This window comes from Silurus meridionalis, chromosome 5 (genome assembly GCF_014805685.1).
Source record: "Silurus meridionalis isolate SWU-2019-XX chromosome 5, ASM1480568v1, whole genome shotgun sequence".
Taxonomy (NCBI): domain Eukaryota; kingdom Metazoa; phylum Chordata; class Actinopteri; order Siluriformes; family Siluridae; genus Silurus; species Silurus meridionalis.
In genome coordinates, this window is record NC_060888.1 from 26,517,293 (window position 1) to 26,538,856 (window position 21,564).

Genomic DNA, 21,564 nt, shown 5'->3' on the forward strand with positions numbered 1-21,564 from the left:
CTCTGTCTTTCTTCCTCTCTGTCTGTCTGTCTCTTCTGTTGTTTCTCTCTCTCTGTCTTTTTGTCTTTTCTATCTATCTATCTATCTATCTATCTATCTATCTATCTATCTATCTATCTATCTATCTATCTATCTATCTATCTATCTATTTAAATGTCTGTCTGTCTGTCTATCTGTCTATCTATCTATCTATCTATATCTATCTATCTATATCTATCTATCTATCTATCTATCTATCTATCTATCTATCTATCTATCTATCTATCTATCATCTATTTAAATGTCTATCTATCTATCTATCTATCTATCTATCTATCTATCTATCTATCTATCTATCTATCTATATCTATCTATCTATCTATCTATCATCTATCTATCATCTATTTAAATGTCTGTCTATCTATCTATCTATCTATCTATCTATCTATCTATCTATCTATCTATCTATCTATCTATCTATCTATCATCTATTTAAATGTCTGTCTGTCTGTCTGTCTGTCTGTCTGTCTGTCTGTCTGTCTGTCTGTCTGTCTGTCTATCTATCTATCTATCTATCTATCTATCTATCTATCTATCTATCTATTTAAATGTATGTATGTGTGTCTGTCTGTGTGTCTATCTATCTATCTATCTATCTATCTATCTATCTATCTATCTATCTATCTATCTATCTATCTATCTATCTATCTATCTATCTATCTATCTATCTATCTACCTACCTACCTACCTACCTACCTACCTACCTACCTACCTACCTACCTACCTATCTATCTATCTATCTATCTATCTATCTATCTATCTATCTATCTATCTATCTATCTATCTATCTATCTATCTATCTATCTATCTATCTATCTATCTATCTATCTATCTATCCTTCATTCAGACCGAGTTTGAAGTTCAGATTTAAAGCCCAATATTCGAGTGACGGAAACGTGACGAAAGCCAGACCGTCGTGTTTGCTGCGTGCGTGTGCGACGGGCTTTGCGCATGCGCACTATTATATATATATAAAAAAACGTCGCTCAATCATGAAGACGCGCATCAATGCAGGAGCGACTATAAAAGGAGCAGGACTCTGTTTTAGTGCTGATACCTGCTTCTCTCTCTCCCTCTCTCTAACACACACACTCACTCACACACACACACACACACACACACACACACACACTCACTCACTCACACACACAGCAGAAACAGGACTATACCACAACACGTGAGTAAAATATTATAATAAATAATTACGATACAGAAAAAAAACTTATTATAATATCTACTGAGATTCTTTCTCCTTGTAGTAAACTGAAATTGAGTCTAAACTTTGTGTGTACTTTACAGGTTTAAAGAAAAATCCAAACAATGGTCTCCATCAGAAGTTTGGATAAAACGCTGGTGTTTGTGTGTGTGTGTTTTCTGTACTACAGCATGAGGACAGACTGCAGACCACTGAGGTTAGTGATGTCTCATAAAGCTCACAGATATTTCCATCCAAAGTTTTGTTTACCTTTTAATAAAATAGGAACTTTAATCAGATTTTATCTATCTATCTATCTATCTATCTATCTATCTATCTATCTATCTATCTATCTATCTATCTATCTATCTGTCTATCTGTCTGTCTGTCTATAAAACTATATACAAGAAGAATATATATTTCTGTCTGTCTGTATATCACTCTCTCTTTCTCTTCCTCTCTGTCTTCCTCTCTCTTTCTGCCTGTCTGTCTCCTTCTCTAACTCTCATCTGTCTCTCTATCTGTCTTTGTCTCTTTCTCTCTTTTTTTCTGTTAGTCTCTGTGATCCCTCATTCTATCTGTGTTTATCATAAATTGGAATAATTAATTAATTTATGTATTATTTTTTAAGTAATACATACATTAATTAATTATTCCAATTAATATCTATCTATCTATCTATCTATCTATCTATCTATCTATCTATCTATCTATCTATCTATCTATCTATCTATTTAAATGTATGTATGTGTCTATCTATCTATCTATCTATCTATCTATCTATCTATCTATCTATCTATCTATCTATCTATCTATCTATCTATCTATCTATCTATCTATCTAGCTTCTTTATTATACACCAAAACTCAGAGAAATGAAAAAATGTTGGACTTCTGTTCGAAAGGTTGTGAGTTCAGATCCCAACACTGGCAAGCTGCCAATCCTGGGCCCTTGAGCAAGGCCCTTAATTCATAGCAACAACAGCTTTGTTAGACGCTCAGGATAAGGGTGTTCCCGAATGTCTATATATATATATATATATATATATATATATATATATATATATATATATATATATATATATATAAAACGTAAATAAATATAGGGGCTCATAAATGTGCTGCCTTTGGGTTTGATTGTTTTTGGATCATCAAATATTTATGTACTGTTAATTTGAGATAATCTTTTAATCCTTAATAAGGTGTAAATATAGATTTTAGAAGCTGGTCAATCTTTATTTTTTTGGCAATATTGAATGATTAGAGACTAAAAGATTTTTTTTACAATAGTTATCATTAGAAACAATATCATTGCACTTGTAGGTTGCATTTTGATTTCCTGCTAAAAGAGAATGAAGCTGTTGGGTTTTTGGGATTCGCACCATGTCTCATGTTATTTCTTCAGAGATTTAAAGTCTCATGATAGCTTCGTGTTCCACAACAGCCTCTGTGTTGAGATATTCAATGCACGACTAGATGAAAAACTCGATTCGATCCTATTTCATACAAGCGTGTGGTTCCTGAGTTCTCGCATCACGTTAATTTGGAAACTCGTGACCTCAATAAACCACGCAGTTGCTCAGCACCTGAAAAACACATTGTTGTGTAATTTTCCTGATAACGTCATTGGATATTGTGTTCTCTGATATTACACACCAAGGGCGCTCGGTTATCACGCTCTCAACGCTCTTATCGTGTTCTCTGATGTTCTCCAAACAGCCGGAGGTCCGTCAGTGAGGTCCAGCTGATGCACAGCGTCGGCCTGCACAAACACATCCAGCAGAGGCAGGACTGGCTGCAGGAGCACATGCAGGACATACACACCGCCCCGTTGCATGATGGGAGAATCGGCGACGAGCGCATCACACGGTGGCACTCGCTCTCCCAGGCTGTTAGGACCAACACAGCAAATTTAGACGTGATGGAGACGCAGTGATGCGTGGATGCTTCACTCATTCACCCTGAAAATATCAATATTTATTTTTTTTTCTATTTATATATTTATGTATTTATATCAATTGATGGAATTTTCAGTATTTCTGCTTGTTATAAATGTTATATACAAGTGTATTTTATGGGATTTATATATTTTAGAGAAAAAAACTAAGAGGAAGCACTTTTTTATTTAATTTTATTAAGATGAATTCATGTTTACTGAAACCAACAATATTGCAGAGTAGGACCAAATTATAATTTTTTAAAGAAATATTATGGGATAGAAAACAAGAAATTCTATATTTTGTATATTTCTATATATGACTGTTTACTTAATAAATAACACTTACAGAGCTGAGACATGTTTCTCGCTTCGGCTCATTGTCTTGTCGTACAGTAAAGTTGGTTCCAATGAGCTGCAGTCCAGATGGAATTACATAATATTGAAGTATAGAACGGTTGCAATGTTGGTTCCTTTCTTTTCCCTGCTCCAAAATAACTCCAAATTATTAAGCTTCCACCTCCATGTTTGACTGTGGGAGTGAGGGAGTCTGATCACATCTTCTCTCCTGTTCTCCAGCTTACACAAGTTCTTCTGTTAGAGACATAAATGTCACATTTGGACTCATCTGTCCATACAACTTTCTTCTAGTCATTTCCTGTTCATGTGTCTGAAAAAAACAAAAGATGAGGTGTTTCCACACTTTTCATAGATGTAAGTTTATGATACTAAAAAAAAAAAAAAAAAATATATATAGAATATTATATATCTATATATATATATATATATATATATATATATCTATATATATATATATATATATATATATATATATATATATATATATATATATATATATATATGTTTATAATTTTATTTATTTATTTATTTTTATTGAATTTAATTTTTTATTTATTTATTGTTTTAAACTTGTAAAGGCTTCAATTCCCAACATTGGTAAATTGAATGCAGAGCCAGTTTACGCATGCGCACTCTGACAAGACGACCTCTTGTCAATTGGACGTCAAGTGAACTCGATAGGGTCCCTAAGCAGCCATTTCTCGCCCTTGAATTGGCGCGTGCATAAGGGATCGACGTGCTTTTTGAGACCCGACCCGGGGGCCTCCATGTTCATGGAGGATTTACATTAGCGTTAGCAGCAGATTAGCCTTTTTCATCCGACTCTTGAGTCTGAGACCGAAATTAAACTCCGGAGGGCGGTGAAAAAAAAGTCTATCCGAAGCTCTGACTGGTGAGATGTTTATAAAATTAATAATTATTATGTTACGTTATTTCGTTGACGCTATGCTAAGCTAAGCTATGCTAGGTATGCTAGGTATCGAGGCTTCCTGTATATTATAAACGTTTTATAATAACGAATAGCGCGTGCCGGAGTGTTTAATTATTTATGGATTTAAGTAAGTCATCAAACAAACAACTTTATTATTATTTTAACATCTCTAAGGTGTTTTACTCCACTTATATCTCATTTTCCACCCAAATGGGAGTTTTTAACTGTTTATAGTTGCACTCCTGCACTCTGCAGTGCACAGGTGAGGATGTGAGGATGTGTGCAGTCAGCATGAGGATGATGGAGGGAATAAAAATGAATGAATGAATGAATGATGGAGGGATGAGGAGGGACGAGGTTCAGTGTTTATGCTTGTTAGTTTCCTGTAATTACAGGTGCATCTCAATAAAATTAGAATATTATTAAACAGTATTTTAGTGATTTCAATACAAAAAGTGAAACTGAATCTGTATAAATATTAAATAGTTTCATCACACAGACTCACATTTAACAAAACCCACCAATTCACAAAAAAAAAAAAATCAGAATACTTCATAAGACCAATCTGAAAAGTCTGTTCATTTACTGTATCTCTACTCAATACTTGGTCGGGGCTCCTTTTGCTTTAATTACTGCCTCAATCAGACTGTGGCATGGAGGTGATCAGACTGTGGCATGATCAGACTGTGGCATGAAGGCGATCAGACTGTGGCATGATCAGACTGTGGCATGGAGGCGATCAGACTGGCATGATCAGACTGTGGCATGGAGGCGATCAGACTGTGACATGATCAGACTGTGGCATGGAGGCGATCAGACTGTGACATGATCAGACTGTGGCATGGAGGCGATCAGACTGTGGCATGGAGGCGATCAGACTGTGACATGATCAGACTGTGGCATGGAGGCGATCAGACTGTGACATGATCAGACTGTGGCATGGAGGCTATCAGACTGTGACATGATCAGACTGTGGCATGGATGCGATCAGACTGTGACATGATCAGACTGTGGCATGGATGCGATCAGACTGTGGCATGGATGCGATCAGACTGTGACATGATCAGACTGTGGCATGATCAGACTGTGGCATGATCAGACTGTGGCATGGAGGCGATCAGACTTTGACATGATCAGTTCGTGGCATGGAGGCGATCAGACTGTGGCATGGAGGCAATCAGACCGTGGCATGGAGGCGATCAGACTGTGGCATGGAGGCGATCAGACCGTGGCATGGAGGCGATCAGACTGTGGCACTGCTAAGGTGGTATGGAAGCCCAGGTTTCTTTGACAGTGGCCTTCAGCTCATCAGCATTTTTTAGTCTCTTGTTTCTCATGTTCTTCTTGACAATACGCCAGAGATTCTCTGTGGGGTTCAGGTCTGGTGAGTTTGCTGACCAGTCAAGCACACCAACACCATGGTCATCCAACCTACTTATGGTGCTTTTGGCAGCGTGGGCAGAAAATCAGCATCTCCATAAAGCTGGTCAGCAGAGGGAAGTATGAAGTGCTCTGAAACTTCCAGGTAGACGGCTGTGCAGACCTTGGACTTGATAAAACACAGTGGACCAACACCAGCATATGACACGACTCCTCAAACCACCACTGACTCTGCAAACTTTACACTGGACATCAAGCAGCTTGGATTCTGTGCCTCTCCTCTCTTCTTCTTCCAGATTCTTGGACCTTGATTTCCAAATGAAAAGCTGTGAGCCAAAATCATCAAAATAAAAAGAAATAAACACTTGAAATATATCTCTGTGTGTGTGTGTGTGTGTGTGTGTGTGTGTGTGTGTGTGTGTGTGATGAATCTATATAATATACCAGTTTCACTTTCTGTATTGAATTGCTCAATTAATTATTTAATAAATCAACTTTTTAATGATATTCTAATTTATTGAGATGCACCTGTAGTTCGATGCGCACGTGCGACACACAGTGGTACGAGGAGTTTGTCCATCCATCCATCCATCCATCCATCCATCCATCCATCTCTCTGTTTCTCGGTCGGTGTTGATGTAATTCTACCTCCACACCTCCTGACCAATCAGAATTGAAAATTCAGTTGTTTAATTTAATTATTCCATTTATTTAATCCATTACTCAATTTAATCAATATAATAAGTGTCTTGCATTAATTTTATTTATTCTATTTTATTTTTATATCTTAATTTGTTTTTAAAAAATATTAGAAAATATTATTTTATATATTATTTATCCAAGCATGCATTTTATTTAAAATGTAAAATTTTTTACGTTTTTTTCACAAATACTAATAATGATACAACTGCATAAAACAAATAAACAAATAAAAACTGCATTATTAAAAAAACAACAACACAAAGTTTTGTTTTGCATTTTTTTCCCTCCTTGACTGTAACTAAATTTAACCGACCGGTCTGTACCGAACTGTGAATATTTTTATTTATTTATTTTTTTGTACGTTTCACCCCTCGTTTAAATCAGTAAATCGGTCCTTGTGCGAGATGGTCTAGACATCTGACCATACATTACAGCTTCATCATTGTTGAGGTTATTAAATGAACACTGATGGAGACTGTCAGTTAAAGCCCTGAGCTAGTGAAGCAGAACTATTTGAATCTGAATCAAGAACGATTTGAATCTGAATCAAAAATGATTTGAATCCGAATCCAGAACGATTTGAATCCGAATCAAAAACTATTTGAATCTGAATCAAAAACTATTTGAATCCGAATCAAAAACTAATTTAATCTGAATCAAAAACTATTTGAATCTGAATCAAGAACTATTTGAATCTGAATCAAGAACTATTTGAATCTGAATCAAGAACTATTTGAATCCAAATCAATCTTCATGGTTTCTGAGTTTCTTCATATGAACCTCATGGATCTGATCATGAAAATATTATGCGGAATCCACTTTATTAAAAAAATTCATAGATAATTTACTGAATTTGTTTCCATTAATATGCACAGGATGTTACTAACTAGCTAACAATCCATAAATCAATAGTTATAAAGAGATCAGATCTAGAAGAACTTAATAGCTTAGTGGTTAAGCCTCTGTGTTACTGATCGGGAGGTTGGGGGTTCAAGCTCCGGTATCCCTAAGCTATTTCCACTCTTGGGGCCCCTACGAAAGGCCCTTAACCATCTGTGCTCCAGGAGTGCTGTAACATAGCTGGTCCTTTAAAAGTATGTGAAAAGTATAACGCACCTTTTCTTTTCTTTTCTAAATAGGTGATATGATTTTTATTACAGTTGTTGGGTACATTTCGGGTTTTCTCTCGTTGGACAGGGCATGAGAGTGGCAGACCGGTCCGTTTCGGCGAAACCGTGGGATTTGGAAAGACATGGCTGCACGAGCGATTGCTTATGACAGCAACTCGAGCGACACTGAAAACTGCGAGCAGAGATCAAGCTCGAGACCTCGCCGTGTTTTCAGACACTCGAGGTAAGGCGAGGAAATTTCTTCACTCGGATCTCACAAACAACTCGCAACATGTTCATCCACCAGCAGCTGTACCTTCAGGAGCAGTCACATCTCCTGGATGTGCTTTATGGACATCTTATTCCACATTTAGTCTCCGTTTCCGCTTCTTTTAATGAAAAAAAGATGTCCTATACAATGGTGTGCCTCCAAGTTTGTGGTAAAGGTTTGGTGAGGAACCACACATGGCTCGAAAAGTCTGGTGTCTCAGTATGTTTGTCCATATAGTGTATGAGGGAGAAACCTGTAGAGGAACTAGATGCAATGTGCTTTTTGGATTTGAATGAAATATTTGTATTTGAATTTTTTTTCTGTCTCTTTCTTCTGGAGATGAACTATTGAGGAACCCTGTCTGTTTAGAACGTTACAGACGGAGGGCAAACGCAAAGCCGTTTTCATTTCCGTCACTCCAAATTAAGAATAGAGCTATTACTAGCCAGGCTATTTTTAGTCACAGTTGCCTACCAGTGTGTGTGTGTGTGTGTGTGTGTGTGTGTGTGTGTGTGTGTGAGAGCAATGTCTCGCCTCACTTCACATTTTAAAATACTACAAAGATATAACACTTCATTTGTCTGTCAAATCGCCTGCCTTTTATTATTTCTTCATCCCACACACACACACACACACACACACACACACACACACACACACACATATTCATCCAGAGATTTTTATTTATTTATTTATTTTTTTTATTTATCCATCACTGACCTCAAGCGTCCGCTACCACACATACATTTGGATCATTCTTTTGAATCAGTTCACTGAGTCGATTCATTTGAACTCTCTCACCGACACAGTAAATCATTAAACATCTATAAGGTTACACTTTGGAGGTGGTTATAGTTCACCTTCATTCATCTGAAGCACTTGTGCACCACTGATTTTTACCCCCCCACATCTTTGTACGTCTCTTTCTGTATTTATTCTACTTGCGTTCGCTGTACAAATATATCCCACTCTTCTGGGATAATCTACTAGATTTTGGGGCGTGGCTGTAGGGGTTTGTGTTTATTCAGCTACAAGAGCATTGTTGAGATCAAACACTGATGTTGGAAGTTGTGAGGAGATTCTAGTTTTCTAGACAAAAGAGTTCATCCATTTCAACCTTCACACCAATGACCTTGTCTTCATGGAGCTCACTTTGCATGGAACTAAGAGACTTGAACTAGCACAAAGGGGAATTGTGATGCTGCAATTAAAAGTGGACCGATTAATCAGACTGTTTTTTGTCATTTTTTAATAATCGCCATCGACCGATTGTGCTGCACATTAGGCTGATTATTAGTCAGGTGTATCTGATGCACCAAGCCGTGCATGTACGTTTTATGCTCACGTGAGAAAACAGAGCTCTCCCATACCAGCAGGTGGCAGTATCCTGTATTCGGCAAGCAGCATTTACACCTGTCGCAATTATTACTAATAGATTTGTGAGCTTTTAAAAAGTTGAAAAAAGAAAAAAAACGGGCCAACAGTCCAGCCAAAAAAATAATTGCCATTATCCACTATCCACTGCCCTGATTTTTAAAATATCGGCAAATAAAAACTCATACAGGTCGAACTCTAGCTACAATTACATACAACGCTGAGCTTCTAACATTGAAGCAACAGTGGTCTGGTGAAGGAATCCTTTTGAACCAGCGGTTTAGATTTTTGTCGCTTTACTGCTATTTGCATAAAGCTGAGTTGTCGCTTGTCATTGTCGTTAAATGCTTCGTTCACATGCTGCAAGTCGCATATTACAAAGTTGCCAACAAGCCTTTGTACTACTGGTTGCCATAGTAACTTATCAATGGGTGGTGCACTGGGTGATTACAAATCAGGATTACTTGGCTCAGCTGTCATGACTCCTCGTTATAGTCATTTCATACATTTATATTTTTTTATCATGTGGACATCTAGTCCTCAATGATTGATGTCCTGCATGCCACGTTGATAATGAAGAGTCTCTACACTTTGTCATTAAGTCCTACGTAGCTGAAATCGTGGTTTTACACATCGGATCTCAATCAGTGATTGCGTCCATCTCCCAGACCTGGATCAGGGCATCATTGAGTCCCTCAACAGTCTCTGGTGCAGCTTGGTGGCTTTAGATTCTCCGATACATATTGTCTGAGGTTTATAATTGGGTTCAGGTCAGGGGAAAGTGATGTTGCTCCAGGCTCCAGATACTTTAACGTCTGTCAGATACGGTCAGTGTGAAGAAGACGGGGTGCCAATGGCAAATACCAGTCAAGCTGCACTAGACAATGTCGTGCCCTTGTGCCACCCATATGGAGTAGGAAAGTTCGGTCAGAAATATGAACACCAGTAGCCTCCAGGAGGAATCTTTACAGGGCTCTGGAAATGCTTTTCATGTTCTTCCTTACACAAGGTCTTGGTCTTGCTGTTGCCTCTTCAGTGTACCTGCTGTCACCAAAGCATGGTGGAACCGATCATTTGTGCTCCCTAACTGGACAGATTGAGATCCATGATGTGTAAGTGAATGGGTGTGATGAAGGTTTTTCCATTTAGCTATGCTACCAGGGTGGGTGGGGCCTACGCTGTCTTACCTGTCAATCATCAAGACCCCAGCCAATTAAAAGTGTTTGATCGAAAGTAAGATGCTCATTATGCATATTGTGCTGTTTTCATAGTGGGAAATCAGCCAGCTAGGAATCCATGATAAAGCCCTGCCACACCCTGGGCTCCTCACGCCCCTTTCAACATCCGATTGGCTTGATAAAAAAAAAAAAAAAAACAGAAAAATAAATAATAAAAGGAGTCGATTCATAAAGAACCGTTTAAAGATTCGATTCTCCTGGCGAGCGAATCACGCGTCGCTGCTCGGTGGCGCGTGCTTTGTTTCCGGTCCCTTTCTTTTTTTTTCCTTTATGCTTTTTGCCTCATAGCGCGTGTGCAACGTCAGCAAGGCACCGAGCAGCCATTCATGCCTCTCTTTCTCTCGCTCTCTCTCTCTCTCTCTCTCTCTCTCTCTCTCTCTCTCTCTCTCTGTGTGTCTATATGTCTGTCTCTTTCTCCTTTCTCCTCCTCCTCCTCCTCCTCCTCCTCCTCTCGTGAATGACTCGCATTGACTGAGCAAGAACAAATAAAAACAGGCAGACAAAGAAAGAAAGACAGAGAGAAAGAAAGAAAACCCCCGCTGGGAATGATGCTGGAGTTGGAGTCGGAGAGGAATGCCCGAGGATGCGGAGTCGTGCCGAAAGCCTGCGTGCGGTGAAGGCGCTCACGTGCTGCTTTGCGCGTGCATCCCGCACATCACGCACATCCTGCCGCGCTGCTTTGTCTTCACCGAGACGCGAGAGACGCAACGCCGGTAAGGTCCCATTTCAGCTTTCAGGATGAACAAAGGACTGTTTTCTGCTGTAAACCTCTTCACACACACACTTACAAGGAAAGAAGTAAAGAAATAAGGGGTTGTAAAATAAATAATGGCACCCCCAGATACCTGGTTTGAAGGTCAAGTGAATAATCTGGGATGTAATTCATTAATTAATTAATTGATTAATAAAATTTTATGTTTGAAGCATATGGAGCCGCTTTCACTGGATATTACCTGATGCTTTTAGTGTTATAGGTGCGAGCAGAAAATCAGGAGTGTGTGTGTGTGTGTGTGAGTTTTCACACCTCGTGGGAAGGGGAACAATGGAGGCAGAGTGAAGCATCTGATGTCCGATCTCACAGCAGATTCGTATGTTCATCAGACAGCCAGGGTCGCCGAGGTGTCCCGACAGCACAAGACCTTTTTGTGCGTGTCGTTTGTTCAAGGGTTTATTTTTCTTTCTTTTATAGTAAAACATACAAATAAAATACGTATTTTCTCAGTAAATGGAAAGATACTGATTTCTTAAAAAAAAAAAAGAGGAATATTGCTATATTTTCTATGATTTATTTATAGAATTTCCTCCTCCTTAATGTAAATAAAAGTGCTCCTCCCCCCTAATATTCATTAACTTTCAATACAAATATTGTTTTAAAGAGAAAAGAATTCATGCGTCGGAGAGTAAGTAAGCTGGAAGTGCTTTTAAATAATTCATGCAACGCTTTTAAGTGTGAACCGTCCCCGTCAGGTCTGTCCTGTTCCGTCAAGTTCACACGGGAATGGGATTAAACCAAGCGTAAAACAAGTCCTTGTGTTCAAAGCTGGTATTAAAACGTTATAAGGGGTCGGAAAAAAACAAGAGGACACTAGTTTTCCGTCACATAAAACGGCCAGAATTTGTCACGTAAAATCTATAAAGAACGTTTGAAACATTTTTGATTCCTTTTGTAGATAAACGTAATGCGGTGAATCAGAGGTCGTGAAGGAGAACGCAGCGTTGTAATTAACGGTAGGCTGAATCTGCCACGGCAGGGCAATTATTACCTCTGACTTGTTACCTCTGAATTATTACCTCTGAATACGTGATACGATTTTGTTTTTCTTCAGGAAATTATACGATACTTTTCTAATACATTTGAATCTGATACGATACCATTTGCGATGATGGGAGGATATTCGATGATAGCCCCTGAATCTGATACTTGACGATTCCACAGAATATGATGCGGAACTTGATGATGCCTCTGAATCTGATATGATACGATACTTGTTGCCACTTTATCTGATATTTGAGAATACTGCAGAATCTTCAGCGGAACTATGCGTGATAATACTAGCGAATCTGAAACAGTACCTCAGATTCTAATGGTATACGTGACAATAGAATACAATCTGAATCAGTATGATACTCGATGATACACCCAAGTTCATCACAAAATGATATTACATTTCTAATAGGATAAGATACTTGATAAAACGATACTTGGCGAAAACACTAAATATGATGCAGTAATCGATGATACCACTGAGTGATACAACACCGCTGATTCTAATTCAATACGGTGCACTACAATACCATTCAATCTAATATGATACAGTACTTGGTGATAACCACTTGATCCGATACTATACTTGATGAATCCACTAATCTGATGGCGTGCAGTACCACTGAACCTGGTACGATACGACTTTACCCAATTGAATACTTGTCGATACCACTGCATCCGATACGATACTTGACAGTAGGACTGAATCCAATACTTGACAACTGAAGTACCACTGAGTACAATAATTGCTGCTACAACTGAATCTGATACGATACATGACCATACCGGCGGATCCGATACGATACTTGGCGATACCGCCGGATACGATACTTGACGATACCGGCGGATACAATACTTGATGATACCGCCGGATACGATACTTGCCTATACTGCCGGATACGATACTTGATGATACCGCCGGTTCTGATACGATACTTGACGAGACCGGTGGATCTGATATGGTACTTGACAATACCGCCGGATACGATACGATACTTGACGATACGGTTGGATACGATACTTGATGATACCACCGAATCTCATATGATACTTGACAAATTATAATACATTTTTTTCCAATTTTAATTTGTAGAGCACCTTTAACAATGGACATTGTCTCAAAGCAGTTTTACAGAGATAATGCGGTAATAAAGAATAAATTTGTTTCTTATAGTTGTAAGTTTGTCCCTAATGAGCGTCCCCAGTCCCCAGTGGTCGGGAAAACCCCGTAAGATTAATTACAGTTTTGGCTTACAGTTTCTGTTAATGAAATATGTGTGTGTGTGTGTGTTTGTTTTTGTTGTTTGTTTTTCGCACTGACTTGCCCAGGGTCTAAAGCTGATTTGCACCTAATTTGTATATTTTGCCATTTTGAGGCGAGTTTCTATCCGCTACTTCGCAGTAACGTGTTAGGTAACGTTTGCCCGGAGAGGAAACTGAAATCCCAGGAATCCATCTTCACTGAACAAGATTGTCAACTCTTACACACACCGTATTTCAGCTTATTCATCACTTATTTACCCAGTGGACCAATCACACCCTGTCCTGGGAGCGCTTCGGTTTTGCAGCAGGCTCAGGAAAGAAACTATAGCGTACGTGTGAGGATGACGAAGGAGAAATGTCCTGAGCTCAAACCACAGTGCTAACACCATCCGTCTCATCCCGAAGGCTTTATTTCTTAAGAGTCATCATATCGGGTGATGCGGTCCCTGAAGATGGAGGCACTTTTTATTAAAAGGATGCGTGCTTTGCGAACAAGGTGTGGTTGCTTTCAGGAACCCGTTATCGCTCTTTCTCTCCTTCTCTCACTCTTTCTCTCGCTCTCCTTCTCTCATTCACTCTCTCTCTTTTTCTCTAGACGTGACTTGCTGATGGTTCACCATTTTGTCGCACCTTCGCATACTTTTCTTTCAGAGATCAAGGGCGTTTGTGTGTGTGTGTAAAACACATTTTAACAGACTATGTGGTTTATGGGGACATTTATGTGATATACTGCCGGATTCGATATATATGATACAAATAACCCTGGATTTAATGAGATACTTGTCAATAATGATCTTGTGCTCAGGTTTCTGAAAACGTTTGGTCCATAGAGATAATTTAGAGAAATCCAGAGGTAAAGTTTTACTTCTATGTTAATGACCTTTTTTATGTGGGAGTCGCCACCATTGTGTGAAAACCTCCCTCAACTTTTCAACCAATCGGATTAGTGAATTGAACTAGCGCTGAAATATTTCAGAAGCTTTCATTCTGCTAAAAGGATTTCTTCGCATTGCTATATGTATAAGTCATGCAGGCTTCAAAGTGATGTTTCGGATGTTCTCCTGTGTGTGTGTGTGTGTGTGTGTGTGTGTGGGTTTTACCCGCAGCAGCAGCAGTCGGCTGCGAGGCTCTCATCTGCACAGCGAGGTGGCGAGGATGAGCGTGCACGGGGCCGAGCACTGCAGGGAGAGGCGTCGCTCTGGAGACCGCTCCAGGGATTCCTCTCACGAACGGGCTGAGGGCCAGCTCACGCCCTGCATCAGGAACGTCACCTCACCTACACGTCAGCAGCTCAGCGGTGAGAACCCAGCTTCATGCACGTACAACCAACGCAGTCGTGCCTCCTTTTTTTTCTTTCCCTTGAGCGTTTTCTATGTTAAGATCTACTAAAGCAGATCATCATAAGTATCCATTATTAATAACTAATAATAATAGTATTCTAGGAGGTACACTATATAGACAGTTAGTGGACACCTGGCCATAAGATTGGTATGTGCTTCTTTTTTAAACATCTCAGCCAACATTTGGTCTCTATTTGCTCTTAAAATAACATCCACTCTTCTGGGTAGATGTTTTACGAGATTTTAGTGTAGATTTCTGAGATTTCATTCATCCACATGGGCTTTAGTAGGTACTGATGTAGGTGAGATGGGGAGACCTGAGTCGAGCTCATAAACATCATGTTTAATAGGGTTTAAGCTCTATAGCAGGAGATCTTCCAGTCCAAACAATGTAAAGTAGATCTTCATGGAGCTGTGCTTTGTGCACAGGAGCAGTCTGATACTGGAGACTCCTTCCGTACGTGTTACGGCGATGTGGTACGACTGCAGACGTCATGCAGCGTGTATTTTGTAAATATCTTGTGGGTAAGGCTTTGGATTTGAAGGTCATGAGTTCAAATCCCAGCCACACCAAGCTGCTATTTCTGGGCCCCTACGCAAGGCCCTTAACCCCATAGCATGCTCAGTTTGTATCAATAAAATAAATGTAAGTCACTCTGGATAAGGGAATCTGCCGTAAATGTAAAATATATAATCTTTTTTTTCTCAAATTGTCCATTTCCACGTTTTACACACACACACACACTCACACACTAATTTGTCTTCTCTTGTCCCTCTAGAGCGAGAGCGGGAAGCGGGATCGTGGTTGAGATCAGCGAGTCCCCGGCCTCAGAAAGTTTCCGGTTCTTTCTGCACAGATTCCCACAGTAAACCTCACGGCTCCGATATGATCTACGTGTATGAGAACGTGAAGGAGGGCTCTCGGAGCGTGAGGACGTCGGAGAGGGTGACCCTCATTGTGGATAACACGCACTTCGTGGTCGACCCCGCGGTCTTTACGGCTCAGCCCAACACCATGCTCGGCAGGTCAGGCTTCATATACGAGTTTATGATTTCTGTTTGACTGTGAATCAAGTTCTCATGTGGTATATGTAGTACATACATACATACATGCATACATGCAGTTGCAGAACACAACAGCAGGTTGTATTTGACTAGAGAGACTGAGAAATAATTCTATATAGTCATTATACCATTGCTGAAACAACATATCTAATTGTACCCTAACTGTATGTGTGTGTATGTTTGGATACATTTATTTATACATTAGAGGTTGAGCGATAGTGGATTTTTCCGATACCGGTAGCGAGTTTGGATCGTATTTGCCGATAACCGATTAATCAACCTGAATTTTTTGAATATATATAGGATAAATAAACAAGCATAGCGCGTCCATGTAAAACAGTACTGAACTCCTATTACTCTTCTTCTGCTTCTCTCGGCTTCTCCCATTAGGGGGCGCCACAGCGGATCATTAGTCTCCAAACCCCCCCCTGTCCTCTACATCTACCTCTTTAAACCCAACTACGTGCATGTCTTCCCTCACCACATCCATAAACCTCCTTATTGGTCTTCCTCTTTTCCTCCTTCCTGGTGTCTCCATCCTCAGCATTCTCCTACTGATATACCCCATGTCCCTCCTCTACACATGTCCAAACCATCTCAATCTCGCCTCCCGTTCTACATGCGCTGTTCCTCTGATAAACTAATTTCTAATCCTGTCCAGAATCATTAAAAACGTGTGAATATATTAACTAATAAATATCATTAATAAATAATAAATATAGTGCTCTCCATGCAGCACGCATAAAAAGAAACAGCATGTCGTAGCAGTGACTCGCCTCTAGAGGCCGCTCTCGTAATGACAGCAGACTGAAAGGCGGAAAAACTATCCGGTTCGGATTTTTGCGATCAACCATCGGTGCTGATTAATCGGTCGACTTCTACTGCATACAAATATGTCTGGTATTTTTTTTGGTTTGTATTCCACTAAAGAGAAGTAATTATATATGGTCATTATACCATTGCTGACGCAACGAATCTAATGGTGGTCTAAGACTTTTGCATAGTATTGTATGTTAATGATTATATTTAAATATACACTATATGGTTTAGGTAGCATTTAGAAAATGAGTCTGCAGTTCCTCCATGGAGTCACAGCGATTTGTCTCAGCAGTGGTTTAAGAGGGAGAAATATTCAGATGCTAGTAAGGAAATGGCTTTTTATAGCTGCTATAGTGTAAGTGAGACCAGGATCCAACCAACAAGCGTAAAAAAGGTTCATAAGAAACGAAATACTTGCTGCATTTCTGTCTTGGATTATTTTATAACACCGTTAAGGTGTAAACCTTCTCCCAGGTGATGATTTTAAGTGTGTGTGTGTGTGTGTGTGCAGGATGTTCGGAGCCGGAAGGGAGTACAACTTCACCCGGCCCAATGAGAAGGGCGAGTACGAAGTGGCCGAGGGCATCAGCTCCACGGTGTTCCGGGCCATCCTGGTGAGCGTGACTCCTCCTTTACTCCTCCTTTACTCCGCACAGGGTTTAAATATCAGACTCCAAGCTGCATTTAGAGCGTATTGATTAAGTTTGGAATGAAACTGCAGTTTTCGTGACGGCCGCAGTGGCATTAAATAAATAAATAAATAAATAAAAAGGGCGGTTCAGCACAGAACATTCCAGCAGCTCGGTTTTCACTCAGTCTTCAGATTGTTAATGTTGGTTTAAATCACTCGCACGTCCTCTCTGTTCAACTTCCGCTCTTTTTTTTTTCCTTTCCAACAAAATAACGTGTGCAATAGAAGTGAGCATTTTACGCAAACGCTATACACGATTCCACACTTAATCGACATTTGCTTTTATAATAACCTCCACCCTTCTTTAATTCTCCACTAGATTTTAATTTCAAAATGAAACCGGACCTTTGTAACGATCCAATAATAATAATAATAATAATAATAATAATAATAATAAGACGATGAAATTGGATGCTGCATGAAAATTGATGTGCTTGTGGCGATACATTATACAAACAAAAGTTTGTGGACACACAAATGTTCTGGGAAGATGTTGCATTAGATTTGGTGGAGATTTCATGTATGTGAGGTGAGAAGGCCTGGGGTGCAGTCAGCATTAAAAATTCATCCCACAACAGATCTTCCACTCCGACCCATTATCTTCATAGTCTTGCTTTGTGCACAGGTGCATTGCCATACTGGAACAGGTTTGGATCTCCTAGTTACTCTAGCGAAGAGTAAATTGCACGCTACGAAACGTATCCGATACAAATGAGTGCCTCCAAATTTGAGAGAACAGAGAGAGCAGCTTCGTTCGCAAACAGACGAGCGAACGATTTTTTTGTTTTGCTCCTTCCGTATACGCTGACGTTGTGAAATTCGGAAGCGAAGAAGGATTGGAACCATTCGAGGTGATATTCAAGACGCAGATCTTAAACGGAACGATGTCATCAATTGTACATGACTTCTAGTCTCTTTGATAGCGCTGGATTTATTTCTGTTCTCCACCGTGTGCATGTGTGTGCCTGCAGTTGGTCTGGAGGGAGAGAGAGATGAAGGGAGGGAGAGAGAGATGAAGGGAGGGAGAGAGAAAGAAAAAGAGAGAGAGGTTCACCGATTTCTTGCGTTCTACTGTTTGGTTCGTAAACCCGCTCGAGGCCGAAGTCATTAGGATTTTGCCGTTCTTTCCTTTTTTTTTTTTTTTATAAATAAACAACAGCAGTATTATGAGATCCTTTGCACAACGGCGTAAACACCATCGCAGAGCGATTCCCAGCATCGAAGGATTAAAAACCCCGGATGCATCACTCGTTCGCTCGGAGAGACACGCAATAGCTGTTTGAGCTGCTGTTGTGTGGACCGCATCGTTCAGCGCGAGTCAAATATACGTGTCGGTCAGTGGGCTCGTAGCTGGCGGAGGTTTTTGTTTTGCTTGTGTGTGTGTAGAGCTGCTGCAGTAATGGCTGCCCGTTTGTCTTCTTTCTGCACCTCCCTCTCTCTCTCTCTCTCTCTCTCTGCTGGCAGGATTATTACAAATCGGGGATAATCCGCTGCCCCGATGGGATCTCTATTCCCGAGCTGAGGGAGGCATGTGACTACCTCTGCATCTCCTTTGATTACAGCACCATCAAGTGCAGAGATCTGAGTGAGTATTCAGTACCAATGTTTCTTCTTCTTCTTCAAAAAAGAAAAAGACGGAAAAGAGGGGCACTCATTAATGCAGCGTGTGTGTGTGTGTGTGTGTGTGTGTGTGTGTGTGTGTGTGTGTGTGTGTGTGTGTGAGATGAATCCTAAAGAGAACAGAAATAGGTCAGTAGTTTCTGGAGTGCTCTCGTCATGCGCCTCAGCAGGCACGGCGCCCATCGATCTGTTCATCATCTCGCTCTTAATTTACTCTGTTGTTCCTCTTAACGTATCAGGGATTCAGCATTCAGACGCCGATCCGTCCGAAATGTAGCTTTTCTAAGCAAAACCATCCAGTGGATGTGTTCCGGTTAAACGCAGTACGACTTTTTGCGTCGCGGATCACTTTAAAAAACATAGAAATAAACCCTGCAGGTTGTTTTATTTAGTTATGAGAAAAAAACTAAAACATGGATCGGATATAAGAGGGAGGAAAAATAAATGAATCCGTTCTTGGAACAGATGGAAAAGATATTTGTGTTCGGAAAGGAGTCAGGAAAATCTAAGATTATGAAAATAAAGTCGTTATATTTAGAGAAAGAAGTCAAACTCACGAAAATATAACAAATATTTTTAGATTTAAGTCGGAATTACGAGAATGTAGCTGTAGCAATATGAGATTAAAGTGGTAATATTTCAGAGAAATCACAGGATTGCGAGAAACGTTTCGCCGTTTTGCATAAACCGGATGCGGATGATTTGGTTAAATCCTCCTTTAGGTTCGGATTTAGCAATAAGGAAATTCTTCGTCTTATAATCATAATATAATCAGTTAACGAACACCGCAGTGGTTCTGTCGGAAGAAAAAAGAATCTGACTTTGAGGAAATCGCCTCTGTTGTCTTGCTATAAATAATGCTATTTATAATGTATCATATTTATAATATCAATAATTGCAGTTCCTGAACCCCACAATTTCTTACAGGATTGAATTCATTCCTCTCCTGTTGATATACGATCCACATTTTTTTTTTTCCTCGTATGAGACGAATACTAACCCAGGGTATCGGATCGTGAGCCTAAAATATGTCTGCGTCCTGAAATCCGACACTGAGACTCTAAATATTTCTGTTCATGAGAAGTTATGAATGGGGTCGTGATTAAAGCTCGCTTTGCCGATTAATCAACGTGGTTGGTTAGATAGTTGGTTGCTGGAACTATCGGCTGTGGCCAAAAATCCATACCGATAGTTTTTCCGGGTTGCGTCTGTTGCCGGAGCGGCTGAAATGGTCCACTGCCATTACAAGAGCAGCCTCTAGAGGGAATCGCTGACACCACATGATGTTTGTTTTTACACGTGAGACTGTGCACTGCACGGAGAGCGTTATATTCATTTATAGTAATTTATGATTTATACTATATTTATTATTACAGTTAATATATTCATATTAATTTCATTTAGCACAATTTCATGATTTTGTACTTTTTTCGGTCAACTTCTAGTTGTGATGTCAAACTATTTACTTATCTGCCCTGAACCAATCACATCCAATATGCAAATTACTAAATTATTCGATGAGTTAACAGTGAAGGTTCTAAATGAGCTAATTACACTATACAGACAAAAGTTTCGGGACACCTGACTTTCCCAGCCATATGTGGTTCTTCTTCAAACTGTTACCACAAAGTTTGAGACACAATTTGCACGGGACGTAGTTGAACGCAGAAGCATGAGATTTTGCCTTCTTGTGAACTCTGAGGCTCAAACCTGTTCCAGCATGACAATACCCCTGTGCACAAAGCCAACTCCATCAGGATCTGCTTTATATGGGTTGGAAGGTGTGGAAGATTTCCTGCTATATAGATCTTTAAACCCTGTTGAACATGATGAATGTGAAAACTGACTGCACACCAGGTCTCCTCTTCTCACCTTGTGGAACATCTTCCAGAGTGGAGATTATGGAATGTTCAGAAGCAAATAACAATTTTGTTATCAGGAGTCCACGATCGTTTGTCCGTATAGTGTATAACAAAAACGTGTTTCTATAAAGTGAGCAAATCTAAATTGTTGTGGTGTAGGAGGAATAACACACAATCGATGTTTCTGATGTTTATTTTTCCTTCAGGCGCCCTGATGCACGAGCTGTCGAACGACGGCGCACGGAGGCAGTTCGAGTCGTACCTGGAGGAGATGGTGCTGCCGCTGATGGTGGCCAGCGCTCAGAGCGGCGAGAGGGAGTGTCACGTGGTGGTGCTTACCGATGACGACGTGGTGGACTGGGACGAAGAGTATCCTCCTCAGATGGGCGAGGAATATTCCCAGAGTCAGTATCTTATTGCCTCATCTCATAGGGCGGGGGGGTCATGTGTGAAAGTCGCCTCGTTTTTATTTTATTCTAACGATTATTCTGATTATATCATTTTCTCTCTGTCCCTCCATTTTTCATTCTGCAGCGTCTTCCGTGTTGTATGGAAGCCCGTTACTTCCACGTAAAAAACTAAATCTTTGTGCAATTCCGACTTTA

At 39.9% G+C, this 21,564-nt stretch overlaps 2 protein-coding genes across 7 annotated transcripts in view; both read left to right on the plus strand.

Moving 5' to 3' along the window:
* Positions 1 to 1,019: 1,019 nt before the first annotated feature.
* pth1a (parathyroid hormone 1a) lies at positions 1,020 to 3,869 on the plus strand. Its single transcript, XM_046850034.1, has 3 exons — positions 1,020 to 1,216; positions 1,339 to 1,451; positions 2,953 to 3,869. The coding sequence occupies exons 2-3, from the start codon at positions 1,360 to 1,362 to the stop codon at positions 3,167 to 3,169; spliced, it is 309 nt and encodes a 102-aa protein (XP_046705990.1). The 5' UTR covers positions 1,020 to 1,216; positions 1,339 to 1,359; the 3' UTR covers positions 3,170 to 3,869.
* Positions 3,870 to 4,266: 397 nt separating this feature from the next.
* The window catches only part of btbd10a (BTB (POZ) domain containing 10a), a 34,125-nt gene continuing 16,827 nt past the window's right edge, over positions 4,267 to 21,564 (plus strand). For 2 of the 6 annotated variants that reach the window (XR_006925783.1, XM_046848836.1), the window contains exons 1-6: positions 10,676 to 11,247; positions 14,669 to 14,859; positions 15,682 to 15,928; positions 17,298 to 17,400; positions 18,942 to 19,062; positions 21,166 to 21,363. Coding sequence is in view for 5 of the 6 variants with exons in the window: in XM_046848836.1 (XP_046704792.1) it covers positions 11,108 to 11,247; positions 14,669 to 14,859; positions 15,682 to 15,928; positions 17,298 to 17,400; positions 18,942 to 19,062; positions 21,166 to 21,363 (1,000 nt within the window). In the remaining variant the exon portion in view is untranslated. Of the gene's footprint in view, positions 4,422 to 7,702; positions 7,896 to 10,674; positions 11,248 to 14,668; positions 14,860 to 15,681; positions 15,929 to 17,297; positions 17,401 to 18,941; positions 19,063 to 21,165; positions 21,364 to 21,564 lie in introns of those variants that run through there. The other 4 variants (XM_046848840.1, XM_046848839.1, XM_046848841.1 and 1 more) reach the window with 4 other exon arrangements.